Source organism: Zosterops lateralis (genome assembly GCF_965231275.1).
Source record: "Zosterops lateralis genome assembly, chromosome: 18".
Taxonomy (NCBI): Eukaryota; Metazoa; Chordata; class Aves; order Passeriformes; family Zosteropidae; genus Zosterops; species Zosterops lateralis.
The window spans coordinates 11,769,958-11,792,899 of record NC_139778.1 but is presented as its reverse complement, the minus strand read 5'-3'; the positions used below and the strand labels follow the sequence as shown (position 1 = coordinate 11,792,899).

Here is a 22,942-nt window from a genome sequence, read left to right as displayed (position 1 = left end):
CTCACTGCATCGGCTTCACCCAACGAGATGAAACAAGAGCCGCACCCTCAGAAAAACAGGAAGAAAATGTTTGGCTTGAAACTGTGCTGGGGTGGGGGGTCAGGGCGGCAGCAGCAGCAGGAGGCTCTGAAAGGGGAGCGTGGCCAGCCCTGTGTGCGCCACTGAAATTGATATTAATGATAAGAGGGCACAGAAACCTTCCCAGTTCTCCTGCTGGTGACCTTGGGGCTTCCCGTGCAGGTCAGCACAGCCAGGCACATCCCACAGCTCTGGGGGGAAGTTGGGATCCTGGAGGTCCTGGCAGAGCCTGCAGAGCTCTGAACCCACCTGGTACCAGGCTCTGAGTGTCCTCATGCCCAGGGTGCCCACAGGTACAGAGCAGGATCACAAACCCATGGGATGGTTTGGGTTGGAGGGACCTTAAAGCCCATCCTGTGCCAGCCCTGCCATGGCAGGGACACCTCCCATGTCCCAGGGTCACCTCCCATGTCCCAGGGACACCTCCCATGTCCCAGGGACACCTCCCATGTCCCAGGGTCACCTCCCATGTCCCAGGGACACCTCCCATGTCCCAGGCTGCTCCAAGCCCCAACATCCAGAGATTTCCAGGGATCCAGGGGCAGCCCCAGCTGCTCTGGGCACCCTGTGCCAGGGCCTGCCCACCCTCACAGGGAAGACTTTTCCCCTAATGTTTAACCTAAATATCTCCTCTCTGAAGATTAAATCCACTTTTCTGTCCTATCACCACTCTCTGCCCATTTAAAATGTCATTCTCCCTGTTTTTTATAAACCTTTAAGCACTGAGGAGCCCCAGTGCTCATAGGGCTGGTCCCAGACCCACACAGGGAACATCAACATGAAAACCATCACATGAACGTTCCAAACCATGGAGTTTGTGTGACCAACATCTCGTCTGAGAGCTGATTTCTCCTCAGCTGGGAGCAGGAACTGAGCTCTTGACTCAACCAGCAGCATTTGGGTGAGACAGAAAAATCCCTGGTGAGGAAGGGACCATCCTGGAGAAAGGCTGAACCCTGACAAATCCCTGCAGGAAGGTTTCCCCTGTCCCTCAGCCACAGGGTTTGCCATGACACACACCTGGGTGTGGCCGTCCCCACCCGGGGTGGCCGAATGCAGCACGCTGGACATGGCACTTGATACAGCCACAATTCCAGCACGGATTATCCTCCCAGCCCTGTGCTGCTGAGGGAGCTGGGGGATCCCCAAACCTGGCCCCAAACCTGGTCCTGTTCCTCCATCCCCCCGTACCCATCTCCCGCTGCCTCCCGCCCTGCTGGTGTCCCAATCTCCTGGTGTCCCAATGTCATGGTGTCCCACTGTCCCGGTGCCCCAATGTTGTGGTGTCCCGGTGTGGCGGTGTCCCAATGTCCCATTGTCCCGATGTCCCAATGTCCCAATATCCCGGTGTCCTGCTGTCCTGGTGTTGTGGTGTCCCAATGTCCCCGTGTCCCGCTGTCCCCCTGTCCCCGTGTCCCGGTGTCCCGCTGTCCCGCTGTCCCCCTGTCCCCCTGTCCCCGTGTTCCGGTGTCCCAATGCCCCGGTGTCCCCCTGTCCCGGTGTCCCGGTGTCCCCCTGTCCCCGTGTCCCCCTGTCCTCCTGTCCCCCTGTCCCTGTGCCCCCCAATCCCCGTGTCCCAGTGTCCCCCTGTCCCCGTGTCCCCCTGTCCCGCTGTCCCGGTGCAGTACCGGCAGCCGGCGGCCGAGGGCTCCGGATCCGCGCTCAGCTCCCGGAGCTCCCGGCGCGGGCGGGGGAAGCGGCTCACGGCACAACCCCGGCCCGGAGCATCGCCCCAAAGCCCGGCCCGGAGCATGGCCCCAAAGCCCGGCCCGGAGCATCACCCCAAAGCCCGGCCCGGAGCATCGCCCCAAAGCCCGGCCCGGAGCATCTCCCCAAAGCCCGGCCCGGAGCATGGCCCCAAAGCCCGGCCCGGAGCATGGCCCCAAAGCCCGGCCCGGAGCATGGCCCCAAAGCCCGGCCCGGAGCATGGCCCCAAAGCCCGGCCCGGAGCATGGCCCCAAAGCCCGGCCCGGAGCATGGCCCCAAAGCTCGGCCCGGAGCATGGCCCCAAAGCCCGGCCCGGAGCATCGCCCCAAAGCCCCCAGCCCCTGTCCCGGGGCCGGCCGTGCCCCGGGGTCTCCCCCGGGGCGGGATCTGCTCCTCGGTGCTGCAGGACAAAACCGGGAACCACCCGCGGGCCCGGCGCTCTCCCAGCTCCGGCTGCCCCAGCGGGCAGGGGATGCTCCAAGGGATGCTCCAAGGGATCCAGGGCTCACACCGAAACCTCACGGTCCCCTCTGCCCCTGAGGACGCCCCGGGCTGGGGGACACTGCGGTGTCCAGAGAGATGAGGCGGATCCTCCCGCTGTGCGGGCGAGTTTTAACCCCACGGACACAGAACCCGAACCGGCCCCTGCTCCCCCGCCCAGGAGCCATCTCCAGCCCAGCCTCTTCCAATCAAAACCCAAACCTGCCGAATTCTGCACGTCCTTTGAGCCTTTCCCGGCCCTTCCCGGCGCTCCTCATGGACACCGGGAATGTGGGACATTTTCACCCAACCTTTCCCCAGTTCAGAGGCCAAAGCCCAGCCCGGCCCTGCCCGGCCCAGCCGCTCCTGATCCCCCCGTCTGCTCCCTCCCTCCCATCCCCACGTAATTCATTCCCCGGCGCCCCCCTGCCCGGGCCGGGGCTCAGGCGGCAGGGAGAGCCCCGCTGTGTATTGCAGCCCAATTTGCCATGCATTTCCACACCATTTGCTTCCTTTTCTTTTTCCTGCACCGGGAAGCTGCTCGCTGCCCGGGGGTCCCAACCGCTCCGGGATGGGAACATAACAACAAACATCCAAGGACACGGATTTATTTATGGCACACGGTGTGTGGGGACGCTGCTGCCTCCAAAATTCCCGGTCTGGGGGTGGCAGTGCCCCTCTGATTCCCCCACAGGGCCACAGGACCCAGACACGACCCCAGCCCATCCTGGAGGCTGCTCAGCTCCATTCCCGGCCGCGGTACCCAAATGAGATGCAAATCTCTGTGCTTTGATTGGCCGGTGCCTTGGGGGGAAAACAGCCACCATTTGCCCACAGCGAACATGGCCACTATGGCCCGGCTGCTCCCTGGGCTGGCCCCGCCTCACCCTCTGCACTGGGGGACATCCCACACCTCCCCGGGGACCCCTCCACCCCTGCCAGGGGGTCCTGCACCTCCCCGGGGACCCCTCCACCCCTGCCAGGGGGGTCCCACACCCCCTCGAGCATCTCCTCCACCCCTGCCAGGGGGTCCTGCACCTCCCCGGGGACCCCTCCACCCCTGCCAGGGGGTCCCACACCTCCTCAGACACCTCCTCCACCCCTGCCAGGGGGTCCTGCGGTGCTGGGGCACCCCCTCCACCCCTGCCAGGGGGTCCTTCACCTCCCCAGGCACCCCCTCCACCCCTGCCAGGGGGTCCCACACCTCCTCAGGTACCCCCTCCACCCCTGCCAGGGGGTCCTGCGGTGCTGGGGCACCCCCTCCACCCCTGCCAGGGGGTCCTGTGGTGCTGGGGCACCCCCTCCACCCCTGCCACTGGGGCACCCCTGAAATGCACCACCTTGGGGGGGCTCCAGTCCCAAAACAGAGCCGAGGGGCCCTGTGGGAACACCCACAGCCTTGACCCCACCCTGCCTCTCCCAGGCCAAGCTCCCTTTCTCCCCAAGCCCCTGGAAAGCAGCCACGTCCCTCACTCAGCCCAGCAGGATGGGCAGAAAGCAGAGCCCCCAGCTCAGGAGTGACCTCTGAACCAGCTCCCAGTAACCCCCTGGGTACAGAACACACATCCCCAGTCCAGGGAGCAGCACAGCCCTTTCCCCTCATCAAAGAGGACTCGGCTCCCCATCCCTCCCTTCAACACCAAACCCCAGTTCAGCCTGACAGCCCCTGCTGCAGACACAGCACAGGGCGCACGGCATTCCTGGGATGCCTGCTCTGCTTGGGAAAAGCTGCAAAATCATGTTCCATCAGATTAGTTCGGGGGTCTGACTCTCATTTTTAAGATGACGAGGGTTTTCACCTCGATTGGTGAATTTATTGGCCCCACTGTCACTCTGCTGGGTGGGAGTGAGGGCTGAGTTATTCAGTGCCTGTTCCTGAGTTTCTCCAGAAAGGTGAAGTCCCTGCTGGGGATGGGAAACACTGAATTCCTCAAAAAAGGCACTCACAGGTGGAGCCACAGCTTTGGCAGCAGCAGGGGCACCTCGCCCTGCCCCAGTGAGCAGCCCCAGGCAGGGCAGCCCCTGTGGCAGCCCAGGGGAGCTCCAGGGTGGGATGGAGCAGAGACAGGACATCCCACAGGCCTGGGGATGGATACCCCGCTCTGCCAGGGGTACAAAGCCCACAGCAGCCCAGGGACTGCCCAGGACCATTTTTTTTAGTAAACCCCTAAAAAACGAGGAGGAAAACCAAGATTTCCAGCCCAGGGAGCAGCACAGCCCGTTTCACCCTCAGCAGGAACACGTGGCACGGGGGCTGAAGGATCATCCAGAGCCCCCAGGAGGGACCAGGGACAGCACTGATGGCATAGCCCCACAAATTGTCGTCCCTAAATACCAAGGGCTGCTCCTATTTCTGACCCCCGGCCCCTGAGCAGCTCAGCAGAGCGGATGGAGCCTCTCCACCCCACAGCCTTCCCTTCTCGGCCCCGAAGGGAGGGAACAGCGAGCCCAGCCCCGCATCCTCCCGGGGGGCACAGGAACAACAGCACCGAGCGGCGGCTGGGAGAGGAGCTCAGCGGCATCACCAAATCAGGGCTCATTCCCAAAGGGAAATCCATCTCCCAGAGCAGAATCCCTGCAGCCAGGAGAGCCCCCCAGCCCTTGGGCAGCACCCACAGCACCCTGATGTCTGTGCACGGCCCAGGCACAGCCATGGGAGGTCACACGGGGCTTTTCTAAAATCTAAGAAAGAGCCGAATCACACAAAGAGCCGAGCTGGCAGAAGGTAAATGAACTCAAACAAACAAACAAACAAAAAAAAAAAAAGTGCGGCGCTGTGTTACAATTCCGTGTCACCTTCGGCTAAAAAAAAAAATAAATTAAAATAATAATAGTAATAATAAATGCTCCTACAGCTCTTCCCGTCAGCGATTGTGATTGTCAAAGGAAACAATGAAAGGTGACAGCGCCCGAGGCAGGACACCCCCCTGGGATGGACCCCCGGGCACATCCTCACCCCGCAGCGCCCGGCACAGCGTCCTGTCCCTGATTCCCGGTACAGAGGGTGACATTGATCCCCCCAACGCGCCGGGCTGCGGCTCCAAACGCTTTTCTAACCCCGAGCATCGCTAACCCGGCATGGCTTACCGGAGACGGCAGCGCCCGGGGTGCGGGCTCGGCCCCTGGCAGGACACCCCATGGCCCGTCCGGCCCCGGCTCCGGCTCAGCCCCTCTCGCCGCGGCCCGACGGCGATTCCCAATTCACATCCCCGCCCGGTTAGCGGCAGGCTCCGGGCCCGCCGGGGAGACCTCCCCGAGGTGCTGACTCATCTTCTTCCATGCCTGTAAAGCACCATATTTCATCCTTCCACGCCCCCAGCGCACGGCGGCTCCTGGCGCAGCCCTGCGCGCCCCGCTGCGCGCCCGGTGCCGCCGCAGCCCCGGGAACGCGGCTCGGGGGGATCCGGGGCCGGGCGGGACCGGGCTGGGAACCGGCACCGACACGGGGTCACGGCTGCTCCATCCCCTTGGGAAATATTTTATTATAATGGATTGGTGTAGAACTAAACCGCGCCGCTGCTGCTGCCGCCCGTTCCCGGCGGGGACTGCCCCAGCCCAGGGGGGGCTTTGTGCCCAGGACGGGGGGCTCTGAGCCGGCTCCTCCAGCAGGAACGCCTCGGGGGGTCACAGCGGGGGGATCCGGCCGGGGAAGCCCCAGCGCCGCCCGGGGAAACAAAGCCCCGGCCGGGCCACCCCATTGTCCCCGCTCGGGCCGGGCCGCGGCCGCCCCCGCGCGGGAGGAAGAGGAGGGGTCGCGCACAGACAATGCCTCCCCCCACCCCCCGCGCCGGCTCGCCCCGCCCCCCGTTCTCCATTGGCCGCCGGGGAATTTGGGGACCCCCACCCCGCCCCTCCGCCGTATTGTGCCGGGGGCGCGCCCGGCCCGGGGGGGGCGGGGGGCTCGCAGCGCGCGCGGCCGCCGTCGGGGGCGCGCCCGGGGGGCTCCCCTTGTGCCGCCAGTGCGCGGGGCCATGGAGGAGCTGAGCAGCGTGGGAGAGCAGGTCTTCGCCGCCGAGTGCATCCTCAGCAAGCGGCTCCGCAAGGTGGGACCCGCCGCGCCCCTCCGCGCCCCCCCGCGCCCCCCGGCGCCCCTAACGCGCCTCTCTCTCCCCGTCTCTCTCCGCAGGGCAAGCTGGAGTACCTGGTCAAGTGGCGAGGCTGGTCCTCCAAGTGAGCGGGGCGCGGGGCTGCGCGGATGGCGGAACCACGCGGAGCGGAGCGGAGAGGAGAGGAGAGGAGCGGGGACCGCCCGCCCGCCCTCCCGGCCGCTTTTGTTTGGGTCGTGCCGCTCCTTTTGTTTACAAATAAGCGCGGCCCGGCCGGGCCCTCCCCGCCACCGCGTGGGGCTGCGCTTCCCCCTCCCCGGCCCGGTCCGAACCCCCTCCCCGGGGTCTCCTCGCCCCTCGCCCGCCGTGCTGAGCGCGGAGCTCCCCCGGGATGCGCCGTGGCCGCCCCCTCCCCATCTCCCTCCCCCGGCCGCTCTGCCCTGCCCTGCCCTGCCCTGCCCGCCCCCGGCTGTGCCGCCCCGGTACGGGAATAGCCCGGTACGGGAATAGCCCGGTACGGGAATAGCCCGGTACGGGAACACCCCGCTCCGTGCCCGGCCCGGAGCCCCCGGGGCATTCCCGGTCCCCTCGGGGCAGGCCCTGCCCTCCTCACCCTCCTCACCCTGCCCTGTCTCTGTTCCAGGCACAACAGCTGGGAGCCCGAGGAGAACATCCTGGACCCCCGGCTGCTCCTGGCTTTCCAAAAGAAGTGAGCGAACTCTAAATATTTCTGAGCAAACTGTAAAGTCAATTAACTTCTAATTGGCCGCACGTGTGGTGGGAGTTGTTGGAAACGACAGCCCGGAGCCGGCGGGGCCCTTTGTGGCCGGGCCCTTTTGTTTGTTTGTCCCCGGAGCCACCGGCGGCTCTACCTGAACGCCCTGGGCAGGAAAACCCCTCTGGGTGCTCCAGGGGAGAGCAGCAGTGCCCGGCACAAACCTGGGGCTCCTCATCCCCATCCAGGCTCAGGGACCTGGGCTGTGCTCGGGGGGCACCCACAGAGCCCTGGGGGGAGGTGACTGGGCTGGTGAGATGTTACAGCAAACCTGGGGAGGGGGAGGGAAATGATATCTGGGAGAGAATCATGGAGAATGGTTTGGTTTGGGAGGGATCTTAGAGCTCTTCCCCATCATTTCCACTCTCCCAGGCTGCTCCAAGCCCTGTCCAAGCTGGCCTTAGACATGACCGTGGTGGGGGCAGCCTGTGCCAGGGCCTCACCACCCTCACAGGGAAGATTTTCTTCTTTAAACCCCCTCTAACCTTGCCCTTGGTCAGTTGGAAGCTGTTCCCTGTGTCCTGTCACTCCAGGCCCTTGTCCAAAGTCGCTTTCTTGGAGCCTCTTTAATCCTGGAAGATGCTCTGAAGCCTCACTAGAGCCTTCTCCAGGCTGAACAACCTGGATGGCAGGACAAAATGGTGCCTGTCCTCTGTCAGGTCCAGCAGCAATCCTTCCCCAGCCCAGGAATCCTCACAGAGCACAGGGGCAGCCAGCTGGCTGGGGCAGGCACAGTGCTGCCAAGTATTCTGACTTCGTAATAGTAAAAATCATTAAAGTTTATGGTAGGATTCGATTATAATTGGTTTCTGGATCCTTTTTTTTTTTTTTTTTTTTTTTTTTTTTTTTTTTTTTTTTTTTTTTTTCAAGAATAGGGTCTGGTGTTGAGTGCAGACAGGGTGGTGTTTAATCAGCTGGATGTGTTACATCTAAACTTCATCCCATTTAAACAGAACAGTGGCCTGAAACATCCCTGCAGCCCATCCAGGCCAGGAGGGGTGGGAGGAGCCCAGCAAAGGAGGGGACTCCCTGAGCTTCCAGGAATTGCCTTTGCCTTTCCCACACTCAGCAAGGGAACCCAGCACAGCAGGGGCATCACCAAAGCAAGGCTCAGCAGGGCTGGGGGCAGAGCCTTCCCTTTGCCTGATCCCCTTGTGCCAGAAAAATGGCAAAAAATTTGGAAAAGGCACAGGTTTAGGATGGGGAACACCGTGTGGTCCATCTCTGGCTGCTGGAAGTTGCAGGGATGTTCTCTGGCCGCCACCTGCCTGCCTCAGTTCCCCCAGATGGTTTTTTCTTCCCCGTAAACATTGTCCTTAACCGTTGTTTTCTCCAGGGAACACGACAAGGAAGTGCAGAACAGGAAGAGGGGCAAGCGGCCCCGGGGCAGGCCCAGGAAGAACGTGGTGAGTCCCAGGGGCTGTGGCAGCTCTCGAGGGGCTCTGGCCTTGGGGGGCACAGGGTGGGGGGTGCCTGGGGCACACAACTCATCCCCTCAGCTGATGGGTCCCTGAAGATCAGATACACAGAGAGGGAACCTGTGTGTATGTGAGGCTTGGCCACGCCGCCCTGGGGGTTTGTAGTGCTCATAACTGTCACTAAACAGACACAAAAAGAAGGACATTCACACAGTCAGTGTCAGGGAAAAAAAAAAAAAAAAAAAAAAGACGTTTATTTGGGATTTCGATTTTTTGGGCAATGACATTGACACCTCTCTGACCCTACTGGTCAATGTAGAAGTCCATCAAATGTTCTTCCTCTAGAGAGAAATGTACAGTTCACAAAACATTATTGTTGACAAGAAAATCCATGAGAAACTCCAGTACAAAAATGCAAACATCAGAAGGCTGGAAAAGACCAGAACGACACAAAACCATTCCTTGTTCATTGCTGTTAACTCTCCCTGTCTCTGCTGCTTTGCAGGAACCAGAGATGCCTGCCAAAAGCAAGTCAAGTAGCTCCTCTTCCTCCACGTCCTCCTCTTCCTCCTCCTCCGAGGAAGAGGACGAAAGTGATCTGGAAGCAAAGAGAGGCCCCCGCAGCAGAGAGACGCACCCGGTGCCGCAGAAGAAGGCGCAGATCCTGGTGGCCAAGCCCGACATGAAGGACACTTCCAGGAAGAAGCGTGGCAGGAAACCTCTTCCCCCGGAGCAGAAGGCGGCTCGGAGGACTGTGAACCTGACAAAGGTGCTGAAAACGTCCCGCAAGGAGGCGGCAGGTGGTGCCAAGCTGGCGGGGAAGCTGCAGCCCCAGCACGGCACGCAGGGCTCGGGCATGGCCATGCTGAAGGATCCACCGGGTGCCTTGGCCGGGCTCAGCTCAGGGGGGTCGTCGGTGGAAAACCTGCCCAACATGATGAAGAGTGGCTCGGGGAGCCCCAGCCAGGCCATCAGCTGGCAGAGCTCCATCGTGCACTACATGAGCAGGATGTCCCAAAGCCAGGCCACGGCCGAGAGCTCGGCCCTGGGCAGGCTGGCGCTGAAGGCACAGGCAGCCAGTAAGGGCAGCTTAGGGCTGGACTTGAAAATGAGGGGCCAGAAAGGCTCTGGGGAGCTGGGGCTGAACGTGCAGGGACCCAAAACTGCAAAGGCTTCTGGCAGCGGCGCAGGAGGGGACCAGAAATCAGGGTTTGCTGCTGGAGGCCAAATGCTCCCCAACGGCAGCAAGATGCCATCCAGCTCCTCTGGGGCCAGCACCCAGCCGGCCTCCAGCCAGGAGCTGAACCTGCAGGCTCTGAACCTGCAGAGTGTCAAAAACGGGCCCAGCGGGGGCAACGTCCCCCGGCACCACTGCGGCTCCCTGGCCAAGGGCTCTGCGGGCAGCACGGGCACTGCCAAGGGAGGAGCTGCAGGGGCCGGGCTGGGCGCTGCCGGGGCTGCTGCGCTGCCAGGGGGGGACGGGGGCAAGAGCAAGAAGCAGACACAGCGGGCAGGGGACAGGGACTCGGCCAAAGGCGGCTCAGCTCAGGAGGGACACGCGGCCACCGAGAGCCGCAAAACCTCCGCCCTGTCAGAGGCGAGCACAGGTGACGACTCCAGCTCGGATTCCGACCGGGATTCAGCTTCCCTCCCAGGCGTGGGTCAGAACATGTCTGTCTCCATCCAGACCAGCCAGGACTGGAAGCCCACCCGCAGCCTGATCGAGCACGTCTTTGTCACCGATGTCACCGCTAACCTGATCACTGTGACGGTCAAGGAGTCCCCCACCAGCGTCGGGTTTTTCAACCTGCGGCAATACTGAGCCCAGGAAGGGACAGGGTCCTGCAGCTTCACCTTCACCTTTGCCCAGCTCTTCCATCAGGTTTTTTTTTTACTTCAGAGACTTCGTGAGACCTGCTGGAACTGGTGTCTGGAAAGGCTGGACAAATAACGCAGTGAAACCTGCTCCAAACTGCCCGCGGGTCCTGGATTTTCCTCCCTGGCTTCTCTCCATCCTCCCCTGGAGCCGTGCCCCGTGTGGGGGTGGTCGGTGCCATTCTCTGGGGGTGGGGACAGCGGTGCTGCCAGGGCTGTCCGGCTGGCCAGTTTTGAGCCAGGCTTCACTGCACGCAGGGCTCTTTGCTTTGGAACAGCCGATGCCAAGGTCTGCAGCCCACCGGCCACAGGAGGTGTGGAGCTGCTGTGGGACAGTTTTATACCTGGGAGAGTCTCTTCTGGGCTTCCTGTGGGTCTGTCTATGAGCCATGGGGAACTGCAAGTCAATCCAAATGAGGCGGCTGCTGCTCCCAGCCCTCGGGGCTCTGGGGGGGCAGCTGCATTTGGGGGTTTTTCAGGGTACACTCAGCCCAGCCACCCCCCTGGGCAAGGTCATTTCCAATGATGGGAAACCCACAGCGTTTCTGTTGGGGTTTCCAGCTGATAGGGAAATATTGTTTACATTTTTTCTTAAGGATTTTTTTTTTTTTTTTTTTTTTTTTTTTAATGAGGGAGGAAAATATCCCCAGTCTAAGATAGGCTAAGTCCTGGATGCCACTGGCAGAACAGGTGCTTTTTTTGGAGGGTGTCTCCTTTCTGCTGGTGGAAAGTCTTGCCTTGAGAGCCAGCAGGATCCACCAAGTCTCTGCAGTGACTTGACTTCCAGAGGAACATGAATTCCTGGGCAGCCCAGGGAGACCCCATACCACTCCTCTGCCTCCCCCTGGCATTGCCAGCATCTCCACCTCCTGCTCAGCAGGTTCCAGGCACTCGTAGGGAGCAAGCTGGGGAATATTTTTATTTTTTAAGCCTTGCAGGATGTGTGAACCCTTCCAGCAGCAGGTAGGTTGGTGCTGGGACTGCCAGGACACCTAGAGCTGCTGCTCCCTGGGTGAGGCTCATGCTGATCATCCATGGTTTTCCCCAGAATGCTCAGAAGCTGGTCAAGGCCACCTGCATTGGTGGTCTGGAGTGGTGGGGAAGGAAAGGACAGGGGAGGGAGAAGGGCTAAGGCCAGTCGAGCTGCTGTTCCCCAAGGAGGCAGAGCACCTGAGCCATTCACCCTCCCCTGGCCGTCCCAGCAGCTGGGGGTGCTCCTTTTTGCCTTGTAATTGCACCCAATAATGGCGTTTTCCCTGCTGCAGATTTCTCCTACAAGCCAAAATTAGCAGCAGTTCAGGCAGAGTTTAGTAGCGTTTGAGGTCATTTTAGTTCTGTTGATGCCGAGTCCTTTCCTCAGAGGTGATGAGCAGCTGGTGGCTGTATGGTTCAGACGTCCCTTCACCAGGGGTGACCAGCAGGTCACTGTTTAGGGTCACCAGGTGACAGTTGTGGCACCAGGGCAGGCATTTCCCTTTGCCCCAGGCAGGGCCACTCACAGCATCTTCGCTCACAGGAATGTGGATGCAGGGACCAAACTGGGGGTGTTTCTGCCCCAGCAGCCCCCCATGGCCGTGGCTGCTGCCACTGGGGTCGTTCTCAGGTGATGCCAAAATGTCACAGTCTGTGCCGTGACCTTCTACCTTCTACTGTAACTTTGCCAAACGAGCTCCAAGGTCTGCAGCATTGGCCAGCAGAAAGCAGTGCCCTGGGCAGGGCCTGGGCTGTGCTGGGAGTGCTCTGGGAGAAGAGCCAAGGGGTCTGGTGATGCTCTCACCACACACCAAATGTTTCCTCCTTGGCCTTTGCGAATCCAAACTGACCAACAATGTGCCTTTGGGACCGTCCTCACCTCAGCCTCGTCTGTGCCTCCGGTCCCGCCACAGGTTTGTGCCTATGCAAAGCAGGGTGGTCACAGGGTTGTGGGGACACGGTGACACTGATGGGGACAGCTGTCCTGGTCCCCAGTGGGACACCCTGCTGAGCAATGCCCCCCCAAAGAGGGGAAGCTGGCCTGGCAGGGATGCTCTTGCCTGCAGCCATAGGATGTGTGGGTTGGTTTCTCCAAGGGGGAGAAAAACATCTGAAGGTGCTCTGAGGAGTGCCAGGGGCAGGAGATGAGCTGTGGCAGCAGGGGAAGTGCTGGCTGCTCCCTCCACAGCCTCTGTCTCAGCTCCCACGGGTTTCTCCATGCGGGGCCTGGCTCCTGCCTCCTGCTTGGGCAAAGGGGACATGTATCCCAAAATCCCAGGGCCAGGCGTGTCCCCTCCAGCAGCACAGCACTCTGCTGTCACCACTCGCTATTGTGCCTTTTGCTCACCAGCTGGTTCAATTCCAAAGGTCTAACGATGCTGAAAATGATAGTCCAGGATTTTTTTTTAATTATCATTATTTTTTTCTGGCCATCTCACCCTACATTTCTTCCCCAGCCCCTTTCTCACTTGGTGTTCTGGGATCAGCTCTCCCAGCAGTGCTGGAGGGGTTCAGTGCATGGTTCCCACTGGGGTTTGCTTCCCAAAAACATCCTGTGAGTCATTTACTGGACTCTGGTGGACTTGGAAGGGGTTGGAAGACCCCTGGTTGGTGCAGACCCTGGTTATGTACCTTTAGGATTCAAGTTCTACCTTTTTTTATTCCTTTTTTTTTTTTTTTTTTTTTTTTTTGAGTTTGCTGCTATGGGTTGGCATGTTCAGCCGGGTGTCAGACAGGCAATTAAAGGTTTGCCACTTGTCATTTTCTAAGGGGTTTCCGATGTGGAAAGCCCTGAGGTATTTGTGTAGTGAATGGATATTTTCCCCAGGCGTAATCTGGTTAAGCATCCTTGTTGTTTTCCATTGGACTGGAAGAGGTGGCCGGTTCAGCCACCATCCCGAGAAACTGAGTCTATTTTTATATATATATTTTGTACCAAAAAAAAAACCACACCCAGGAGTACAGGGAGGGATGGAGATAGTTTAGGGGTTTGGTTTGTGTTGAGTTTCTGAGCTGAAGGGCTCCAGAGCCAGGAGAAAGGTTTTTACTGACAGAAATTTGAGATAGGTGGAAACAAAACGATTGTTCCTGTAACTTGTGCCAGCCACTGCTCTGATTTGTACGTTTTAATTAAAGAGAGAGCCAAATCGGTCCTGTATGACACTCGCAATTGCTTTAAACTGCAGCTGTTTGTTGGCTTTTATTTTCCGAGAACAAAAGTCGGGGATGTTACTGCCCTGGGAAAGGATGAGTGTTATGGGAGCAGGACCCACTCAGCCCCTCACTCCCATTCCTTGTGCATTTTCCAGCGTTCCTGGACACCAACCTCAGTGTAGCCCCCCAGCTCTAGGCTGCTTTTAATTTATTTGCAGGGAAAAACACTAGGAAACGGTTACGTCGGGTGGGGAGGTTTGTACGACTTTTCCAACAACTTCTTTTGTAGCATATCAATAAATATTTTTTTAAACTTTTCAGCCTCGTGTTGGTCACTGCTGAGGGAGAGTTCAGGTCCCCCTTCCCTGTCCCTGGCACCGGGATAAGGGATGTGAGGGGGCCCCGGGATGAGGGATGTGAGAGGATGGAAGCGGAGCCGGGGAACCGGAGCAGAGAAAAACTCCCGGGGGTCGGTGCTGCTGGGGCTGCCCCTGAACCACGGCTGGAGCTCAGGTGCGGGGCCGGGACAAGTACAGGGACAGGGACAGGGACAAGGACCGGGACAAGGACCAGGACAGGGACCGGGACAGGGACAAGTACAGGGATAGGGACCAGGACAGGTTCTGGGACTGGGACAAGGACAGGGACAAGAACAGGGACCAGGACAAGCACCGAGACAGGGACCAGGACCAGGACAGGGACCAGGACAGGTACAAGGACAGAGATCGGGACGGGGACAGCGACAAGGACCGGGACAAGCACCGGGACAAGGACAGGTACCGGGACAGGGACCGGGCCTGCGGAGGGCGCTGCGCGGCCGCGGAAGGGCTCGGGCTGCGTTCCCCGGGCTCTGCCGTCGGTGCCGCCGTCGGGGGGGAGCGGAGCCCCGCCAGCCCGAGCCCCCGGGCCGGCCCCATCCCCAGCCCCGGCCCCGGGCCGTGTGAAGGGCCCCCCGCCGGGCCGGCGGAGAAAGGCTCCATTGTGCGGCCCTTCCTCCCGGCGCTGGCAGCTCCCGCCGCGCGGGGTCCGCGCCCCACCCGCCCCGCCAGAAAAAGGAGGTTAATGAGGACACGGTTAAAAAAAAAAAAAAACCATAGAGCCCCCCAGCCCCGCCTGGGCCGCCGGGGCACACAAAGGCCGCGCTCCAGGGGCAGGGGCCGCCTGCCCGCCCCGTCGGAAGGCGGAGCGCGGGGTCGGGCCGGTACCGGGCGGTGCCGTTCACCGGACCGGGGCTGGGCACAGCGGGACCCCCGGAGCGGCCGCAGCCCCCCGCCCCGTCGGGTCCCGGCCGCAGCCCCCCGCCCCGTCGGGTCCCGGCCCCGCTCGGAGGGAGGGAGGGAGGGAAGGGGCTGCAGGGCCGCCCCCCCCCGTCGGGGCCCCCGCGATGCTCCCAGGGCCACAAAGGGATAATAGGCAGACACGGTTCTATTTACAAAGTATATATTTAACCGGACATAAAAAGCAGGTCTCGTACGGACATTCACGGCTGGCAGAAGACACGTAGTTTAAGCTTCACTGTCTGAGACTGAGATTCCGGCAAATCGCTTCTGTACAAGTGTTAATTTAAATAACTCACACTCACACACACACAGGGGACACACAGGCGCTATGTACAGACACACGGACACACCCACAGCTCCCGCCTGCTCCAGGTGTGTGTGGGACACACGGACACGGCCCTGGGGCTCTTTGCAAAGGGAAAAAAGCTCCGGCCTCGGCGGGAGCACAACCAGCTCAACCCCCTCCTCACCCTCCAACAACACCACCCGTGTCCTGTGTCAGCACCAGAACCGACACAGCGGCTCCTCGTACAAACTAAGTTTAAAAAAAATCTCGAGTTTACAAAATATGTCCTAAAAAAACCAAAAAAATAATAATAATAAAAAAAAGAAAATAAAAAAGAGAAAAGGAAAAGCAAACTGGGAGCTGTCAGACACCACGGCCCCCTGTGCACAGCCAGTCCAGCATCCTGCCAGGCACCTCACAGGTCCAGGCTCCTCACAGGTCCAGGCACCTCACAGGTCCAGGCACCTCACAGCTCCCACAAGAAGGATGGGGAAGGGAACTGGGCAAGGTGAAGCTGCCGAAGGCCCTGCAGCAGAGATGCCCCTTGCCCAGCCCTTTCCCTGAGCCCTCCTGAGCTCCCTGGGCCCTGCAGGAGCTCAGGGACAAGGGGCCCTGGCTGAGCCCCAGCCCTCAGGCACTGCTGGGCTTGTGTTTCCCATCCCAGGGATGGCCAGAGCCAGGACAGGCCACTGCTCCATCCACCTGTGCCCAGCCCAGCCCAGAGCCCTTCCCTGGGCAGGAGGGGGGACAACAGAGCAGGGACACCCCCAGCCCCTCCCCACCCCAGCCAGGGAGGAATCCCAGCCCTGGGAGGAATCCCAGCTCGGGATCCCAGCCCAGGGAGGAATCCCAGCTCCGGATCCCAGCCCAGGGAGGAATCCCAGCTCGGGATCCCAGCCCTGGGAGGAATCTCAGCTCCAGATCCCAGCCCTGGGAGGGATCCCAGCTCCAGATCCCAGCCCTGGGAGGGATCCCAGCCCTGGGAGGAACCTCAGCTCAGGATCCCAGCCCTGGGAGGGATCCCAGCTCCAGATCCCAGCCCTGGGAGGAACCTCAGCTCAGGATCCCAGCCCTGGGAGGAATCCCAGCTCCGGATCCCAGCCCTGGGAGGAATCTCAGAGGCAAATCCAGCACAAAATCCACTCGAGGCTGCTCCGCACGGGAATATTTCTCCTCTTGTTTAACCAGCGTAAGGAAAGGGAAATATTTATTGGCTCTGAATGCAGAAAGGTGACCCTGGGATTTTTGTCAGGGATGTGGATATCACCAAACCCTTTATCAGGAGTCTTCCAACAGTCTGGAGTAAACTGTGATTGGGAATAAAAGTAATAATAATCCGCTTTCTGTAGCAGAATAAAGTAACTAAATATGGGCAGTGAGATGCTCCCTCCCCAACCTCTCTGGCATTTCAGGAATGTAAACAGAGGGGGGTTTTGTTGGGTTTTTTTTTTGTTTTTAGTGGGTGGGGGAACAGAATCAAGCGACAACCAGACAAAATGAAAACAGAAATACTCAGCTCAGTCCCATCTCCCACAACTGCTACGACAACTCTATTAAAGTGCATTTCAGTATCACCCCTCAGGAACCTTTACACACACACACACACACACACAAACTCCTCTCCTCCGCAAGAAAAGGGAATTCAAGTTAGTACTCCAACACTTTTTAGCCTTTTTATGGATTTCTGCTTTTCCCCCGTCCCCGACTTTGTAGCAACATGACTTTTTTTTTTTTTTTTTTTTTTTTTTTTTTTTGTTAAGACTGGAAACACCCCATCCCCAACAACACTGTGAATTCAAGTGCTCACGTCAACTGTCAAGGGCAACAGTTCTGGACACAGCACACTTGATTGTACAAGCAACACCTTAAATCACAATCAAGAAATCCGGGCACTGGGCCCTGGGAGGGAGCAGCACATCCCCCTCCACCATCCATAGCATCATATGAAAAATAATAGTTAAAAAAACCCAGCACATACTTAGCTATGAACACCGTTATGTACACCGGCTCCTGTGGCAGATGTGTGAACTCGTCAGTTCTCAGTTTTATTGTCCTTTCTAGGAGCAACTGAGCAGTCACTGTTGTCTCCATTTAAATAAAACAACTCAGAGTTGAAATATATATATATATAGATATATATATAAGCATTTTTTTTTTCTTAAATAACATATTTACATCTAATAGAAAATATAACTCTAGAGATAATCTTTCCAACGAAATGTAAGACGTGAAAAAAAAAAAAAAACAACAAACAAAACCAAAAGAAAACAAAATAATGAGTTAATGAATTTAGGACAGTTTCTAAATTCTCTCCAGGACCAAAAAACAAAAGAAAAAAAAAATTAAAATAAAAATAAAAAAAAAAAAAAGAGAGGCCCACCAAGCTCTACCAAGCTTTTGTCTGGATCTGACTGAAGAAAAGCCCAGCACCACCTCCACCAAAACTCATCGCTTCTCCTTAAAGAATCCTTGGTCCGTGCTGCTCTCCTTGATGGTGACGGTCAAAAAGTTAGAGGTCACATCAGTTACCACCACCTTCTCCAGGTTGTTGAGGGAGGGGCTCCAGGACTCCTCCTCGGGGTCCCCCAGGATCCTGGAGACGGGGATCCTGGCGATGAGGGAGGGTCTCCCCGCCGGGCCCCCCACGCCGTCGCGGTACAGGCCGCCCACGGCCCCGGGGCTGACGGCGCCGTGCAGGAGCTTGGCTCCACCTGGGTCCAGCCCCCCCTGCCCCTTGGGGTCCAGAAAGTCGGCGCGGTGCTTGGGCAGGCGCGGGGGGAAAGGCTCGGCGCCCGGCTCGGCGCGGTTGGGGCCGGGCAGGGCTCCGGGCAGCTCGGGCTCCTGCCGCCGGGCCAGCTGGATCACGCTGTGTCCCGAGCCGAACTTGGCCGCCCCCTGAGCCTCCTCCATCTTCCTGGCCTTCAGGTAGTCCCCCACCTTGTCCCCCGGCTCCCCCAGTTTCCTCTTGGAGGCGTCCAGAGTCTCCGCGAGGTCCTTGTAGAGCTCCTTCCTGGGTTTGGGGCCTCTCTTTTTTGGGGTGTCTCCGGCTTTGTCCTCCACGCGGATCACCCTGTCCCGGATCCCGTCTGCCTTGGGGGTGCCGCTGCTGCTGCTGGAGCTGCCCTGGGGGGCCAGGGCTATGTTTCTCAGTCCTTCCCTAGCCCGGGACGTGGAGCCCAGCTCCTGGGGGGCCCTGCCGGGGTAGGGCACCCGGATCCCCCGGGAAGAGTCGCTGCGGAACTCGTACGTTTTGGCTTTGGCTTTCGCCTGGGCCTGCAAAGGAGATAAATCACCCGGTGACTTTATTATCCCGCCATCCGGCCGGGGAATTGCCACTCACGAGAGGCCACCTTTGAGGGGAGCATCCTCCGAGGGGAGGGGGCCGGCCAGAGACCCCCTGCTCTGGCCCTCAGCCCTCGTGTGAGCCCTCCTTACCTTGAGCAGGAAGGTTTTGGGCTTGGGGCCTCTCTTTTTGGGCCCGTAAAGCTCCATTTCTCGCTCCCTAGAGGTGTTAAAAGAACCAAAGCTTCAATTCAGCATAGCGACAAGACAGCGACATATTTACAAGCGCGGCTGCTACAGCGAGTAAAGGCCTTGTACCTCTCCTCGAAGGCTGCGAGCAGCCGGGCGTCCAGGATGTTCTCCTCGGGCTCCCAAGTGCTGTACCTGGGGGGGAGGAGGGAACACAATGAGGAGCCGGGAGGGAACAAAAAAAAATAAAATAAAAATAAATAGGGGTTAAAGGTTCCTGTTCTGGCACAAAGAGGGGGAGCAGGGGGTGCGGGCAGCATCCCCCCAGCCCCTCCTGCAGCCCCCCGGGGTGACTTACTTCTGCGACCAGCCCTTCCATTTCACCAGATACTCCATGCGGCCCTGCGGGGGGGGGGGGGAAGCGAGGAAAATAAATACGCGACAAACCCGCAACTAAACCGCGACAAACCGCGACTAAAACCGCCCCGCAACAAAGGTCCCCCCGCACCGCCCCGAGCGGGGAGCGGAACGCGGCGGGGGGGGGATGGAACAATGAAAAATAACGCGGATTTAACGCGCACACACCCCCCCCTTCCCCTCCCCTTTCCCTTCCCTCCCCTCCCCAAAAGGCGCGGATCTATCGCCCCCCCCCCTTTTCCAGGCGCGGAGGGAGGGCGGGAGCGGCGGGAGGGAGGGAGGGAGGGAGGGAGGGGAGGCAGAGCGGCCCGCAGCGGGCCGGGACAGGGGCGCGGGGCGGCGGAGGGGCGCTGGGGAGGCACCTACTTTGCGGATGCGGCGCTTGAGCAGGGCCTCGGCCGCGAAGACGCGCTCCCCGACGGCCGAGAGCTCCATGTTTACGCGGCCGCTCGCAGCGCAGGGGCGGCCCCGGCGCAGCCCAGACCATAATACTCCGCCCGCTGACGTCACCGCGCTCCCCCCGACCCCCCCTCGGCCTCTTTGCCCCACCCCCCGCGCGCGCCGGGCGGAATATTCCGCATTGGCCCCGCCGGGCCCCGCCCACAGGCCACGCCCACAGGCCACGCCCACCGAGTGCTCCAATGCACCAATGGGGATGGGCGGGGTATAGGGACACGCCCACCCGGCCACGCCCACCCAGTGCGCCAAGGCACCCAATGGGGATGGGCGGGGTTTGGGGACACGCCCATGGACACGCCCACCGAGCCCGGCCACGCCCCGCTCGGGGGGACGGCCCCGGGATGGGGATGGGGACGGGGGGGGCACAAAGGGGGCACCGGGGGGGGTTTGGCAGCCCCGGGAACGGGATCTGCGGTACCCAAACCAGGGGATATGCGGGGTCTGACCCGCCCACCGGGGCCCGGACAAAGAGAGCGGGGTCAGGGCTGGGGAGACCCCGCACGGCCCGCCCCGGTCCCGGTCCCGGTCCCGGCGGTGCCGCGGGGCTGTGCACGGACAGACCCGGCCGGGGGTCGCTGCGGGAACGCGCGTCCTTCCAAAGGGGCCACCCGGGGCCGCCCCAGGCGGGATTTGATCCCTTTCTACATTATCCATCAGCAAACCGGCACAGCACCGGGGCTGCGCTGCGGGGCTCCCGGCCGGGACCGGGGACTCCCAGGCGGTACCTGAGGCTCCCAGGCGGTACCGGGAGATTCCCAGGCGGTACCGGAGGCTCCCAGCCGGTACCGGAGGAGCTCCACTCCAGGCACAGGAGCCGCCGCCGCGTCCGCGCGTGGGAAACCCACGGGGATCCGAGCGGGCTGTGCCTGCCCTGCGGTGAATGAGACCGGGACCGGCCGGGCGTGGGGCGGGGGCTGCGGGACCCTCCCCTGTCCCCGCCCGGGGGGCACCGGGGAATTGTTATCCCCACCCCAGGGTTATCCCCACCCCAGGGTTATTCCCGGGGATCCCTCGCCCCCCGGCGGGCAGGGCCCTCCCCCGGGGGACACGAGCGGGGTTTGGGGACCCCCGAAAGCTGAACCCCCAAAGCTCCAGCGGGACTGGGGGCTGTGTTTGTTCTCCGCGGGCACATCTCTCCTCTCACCGCCCCCTCCTCGGGGAGGACGAGGAGGAGGATTCCCGGTGCGGCTCCCGGTGCTCCCCCGGCCCGCCCGGAGCCCCCCGAGCCCCCCGGAGCCCCCCGAGCTCCCCGAGCCCCCCGGGCCCGGGACCCGCCCGAGCTCCGCCTGCCGCGGCTCCATCCCTCGCTCCCGGCCCCCGGCGAGCCGCGTCCCGGCGGGATTTTCGTTAATGTCCAATTAATCGTTGTTAATTAAGACTCGTGAATCGGCCGCCGCTCCCGGGAAGTCGCCGGTACCGGACACACCGGCGGGGGAGGCGGGGCCGGGGCTGGGGGGCTGCTCGTGTCCCCGGTGGGCTCGGTACCGGGGCCCGTTATTCCGGGGCTGGGGGCTGCCCGTGTCCCCGGTGGGCTCGGTACCGGGGCCCGTTATTCCCCCGGTGGGCTCGGTACCGGGGCCCGTTATTCCCCCGGTGGGCTCGGTACCGGGGCCCGTTATTCCCCCGTGGGCTCGGTACCGGGGCCCGTTATTCCCGGGGCCGTGGGGCCGCCGCTCCCCGGGCCGGGCGGTGCCAGCCCGGCGCTTTGGCCGCTCGGGGCGCGTTGGAACCGGGGCCGGTACCGGCAGCACACGGAGCCCCGGGGGAGCCCCGGATTGAGCGGCCCCTTTACCCCGGGCACGGGCAGGGGGGAAACTGAGGCTCTGCCGCCTCCCGTGAGAGCGTCAGGGGAAAAACAGCTCCATCCTCCGGCGGAGCCCCCGGGAAACGCGCTGAGCCCGGCTGAGCCCGGCTGAGCCCGGGGAGAGGAGGGAAAAGGCGAGACACAAACGAGAGCGGAGCGGGGAAAGCAGCTCCCGTCCCCCGCACGGGCCCGGGGCTGGCTCCGCGATCCCGGGACTCGGAGCCGAGCAGGGAACGGCCCCGGAGCGGGGAGAGCGTGTGCTGCCGCCCAAAGCCCGTTTTCCGCCCGTTTAACCCCAGAACTCGCTCTCGGCCGCGGGGTCCCGCTGCTCCAGCCCGCGCGGGTGCGGTGAGCGCCCCGGGGCTCGGGGGGTGCGGGGTGACACAGAGCCCGCCGCCCCCGCCGGGTCTCGCCCTGCAGGGCGCCGGGACTGCGAGTTTCCTAACGAAACCGAGGGGCGGGAGCCGCCGGCGGGGCCGCGCGGGGCGGGGGGAGCGGGCTCCGTCCATCCCCGGCTCCATCCCAGTCCTGGCTCCATCCATCCATCCATCCATCCATCCCCGGCTCCATCCATCCATCCATCCATCCATCCATCCATCCATCCCATCCCCGGCTCCGTCCATCCCCGGCTCCATCCCAGTCCTGGCTCCGTCCCGGCTCCATCCATCCCATCCCATCCCCGGCTCCCACAGCCCCGACTCCATCCCAGTCCTGGCTCCGTCCATCCATCCATCCATCCATCCATCCAACCCCGGCTCCATCCCATCCCCGGCTCCCTCCATCCCATCCCATCCCATCCCATCCCATCCCATCCCATCCCATCCCATCCCATCCCATCCCTTTATCCCATCCCATCCCGTCCCACCCCGGCTCCCCGGCCAGCCCAGCTCCCCCGTTGGGCTGCGGGTTTCTCCCGGTTCCGTTCCGTTCCTGAGCCTGAAAACTCTTTTCCTGAGCGGGAAAACTCTTCTCTCCCCGTGTAGCCGAACGGAACCGGGATCAGCCCCGTCCCAGGGATCGGTACCGGGCTGTGCCCCCTGTGGGGGACCGGGGCCCCCTCGCTGTGCCCGTCCCGCGCCCGCCCCGGCGCTCCCCAAGCCCCAGGAGTTCCCCCGGCAGTGACTTTCCGTGTCGGGTGTTTGACACCGAATTCACGGCGGGACAGGATTTCCCCGGCGGCTCCGGGCACGGCTCAGCCCCGTGGGGACACCGGGGACGGTCATTGCCGGTTCTCCGGGCACCGGGGGCGGCTGGAGGAGCCGCGGGGGGATCCGGGCGGGGCCGGACACACGGGGAGCCGCAGGAGCCCGGGGCGGGGGAACTCCTCTCCCGGTAACGGGGGATTCGGCCCCTCAACGAAAGCGCCGCCCCGGTGAGCCGCAGCTCCGCGCCCGGCCCGGCCCCGTCCCCGCCGGTCCCGCTCGGAAACGCCGCGTCCCGCCGGCCCCGCGAATTCCAGGTGCTTTCCATAGGTGGCACCGTCCTCCTGGAAATGGGAAATGGGAAATGGGAAATGCGCCCTCCGAGCCACCGGCCCGGCCCGCGGGAGCCCCGGGGGCTGAGCCAGGCACGGGGGTTTTTCCCTCTGCGCCCCCCAGGGTGGAGAAAAGCCGCCGTTCTCTCCAGGAACCCACCGAGGTTCTGTCCCGCAGAGCCCGTGGGGAGCCCCAGGCGTGTCCTGCAGCCCGGGATTCCAGCCCCGAGCCCTGACCCGGGGGAA

At 61.7% G+C, this 22,942-nt stretch overlaps 2 protein-coding genes across 3 annotated transcripts; one reads left to right on the top strand and one right to left on the bottom strand.

Moving 5' to 3' along the window:
- Nucleotides 1–6,236: 6,236 nt before the first annotated feature.
- On the top strand, nucleotides 6,237–10,326 carry CBX2 (chromobox 2; the record flags this gene model as incomplete). The annotated part of the gene is made up of 5 exons (XM_083874757.1): nucleotides 6,237–6,308; nucleotides 6,392–6,435; nucleotides 6,955–7,020; nucleotides 8,423–8,492; nucleotides 9,010–10,326. 5 exons carry the CDS (start codon nucleotides 6,237–6,239, stop codon nucleotides 10,324–10,326), a joined length of 1,569 nt encoding a protein of 522 aa, XP_083730883.1.
- A 6,977-nt stretch (nucleotides 10,327–17,303) lies between these two features.
- CBX8 (chromobox 8) lies at nucleotides 17,304–19,408 on the bottom strand. Of its 2 annotated transcripts, XM_083874364.1 has the most exons (5): nucleotides 19,326–19,408; nucleotides 18,901–18,944; nucleotides 18,672–18,737; nucleotides 18,507–18,573; nucleotides 17,304–18,344 (listed from the first exon to the last, which is right to left on the bottom strand). In XM_083874364.1, the coding sequence occupies exons 1-5, from the start codon at nucleotides 19,392–19,394 to the stop codon at nucleotides 17,517–17,519; spliced, it is 1,074 nt and encodes a 357-aa protein (XP_083730490.1). In that variant the 5' UTR covers nucleotides 19,395–19,408; the 3' UTR covers nucleotides 17,304–17,516. The 2 variants fall into 2 exon arrangements, with proteins under 2 accessions (XP_083730490.1, XP_083730489.1); XM_083874363.1 differs by having other exon boundaries at nucleotides 18,672–18,944; nucleotides 19,326–19,403.
- Between the last annotated feature and the right edge of the window lie 3,534 nt (nucleotides 19,409–22,942).

What these genes read in the sequence shown, in the direction of transcription:
- CBX8 (XM_083874363.1), bottom strand. Translation starts at nt 18,862, where the DNA reads ATGCTGCCCGCACCCCCTGCTCCCCCTCTTTGTGCCAGAACAGGAACC. An exon ending in CTCGCAGCCTTCGAGGAGAG is followed by an intron (nt 18,574 to 18,671) that starts GTACAAGGCCTT and finishes TAACACCTCTAG; the next exon opens with GGAGCGAGAAATGGAGCTTT. An exon ending in CCAAAACCTTCCTGCTCAAG is followed by an intron (nt 18,345 to 18,506) that starts GTAAGGAGGGCT and finishes TCTCCTTTGCAG; the next exon opens with GCCCAGGCGAAAGCCAAAGC.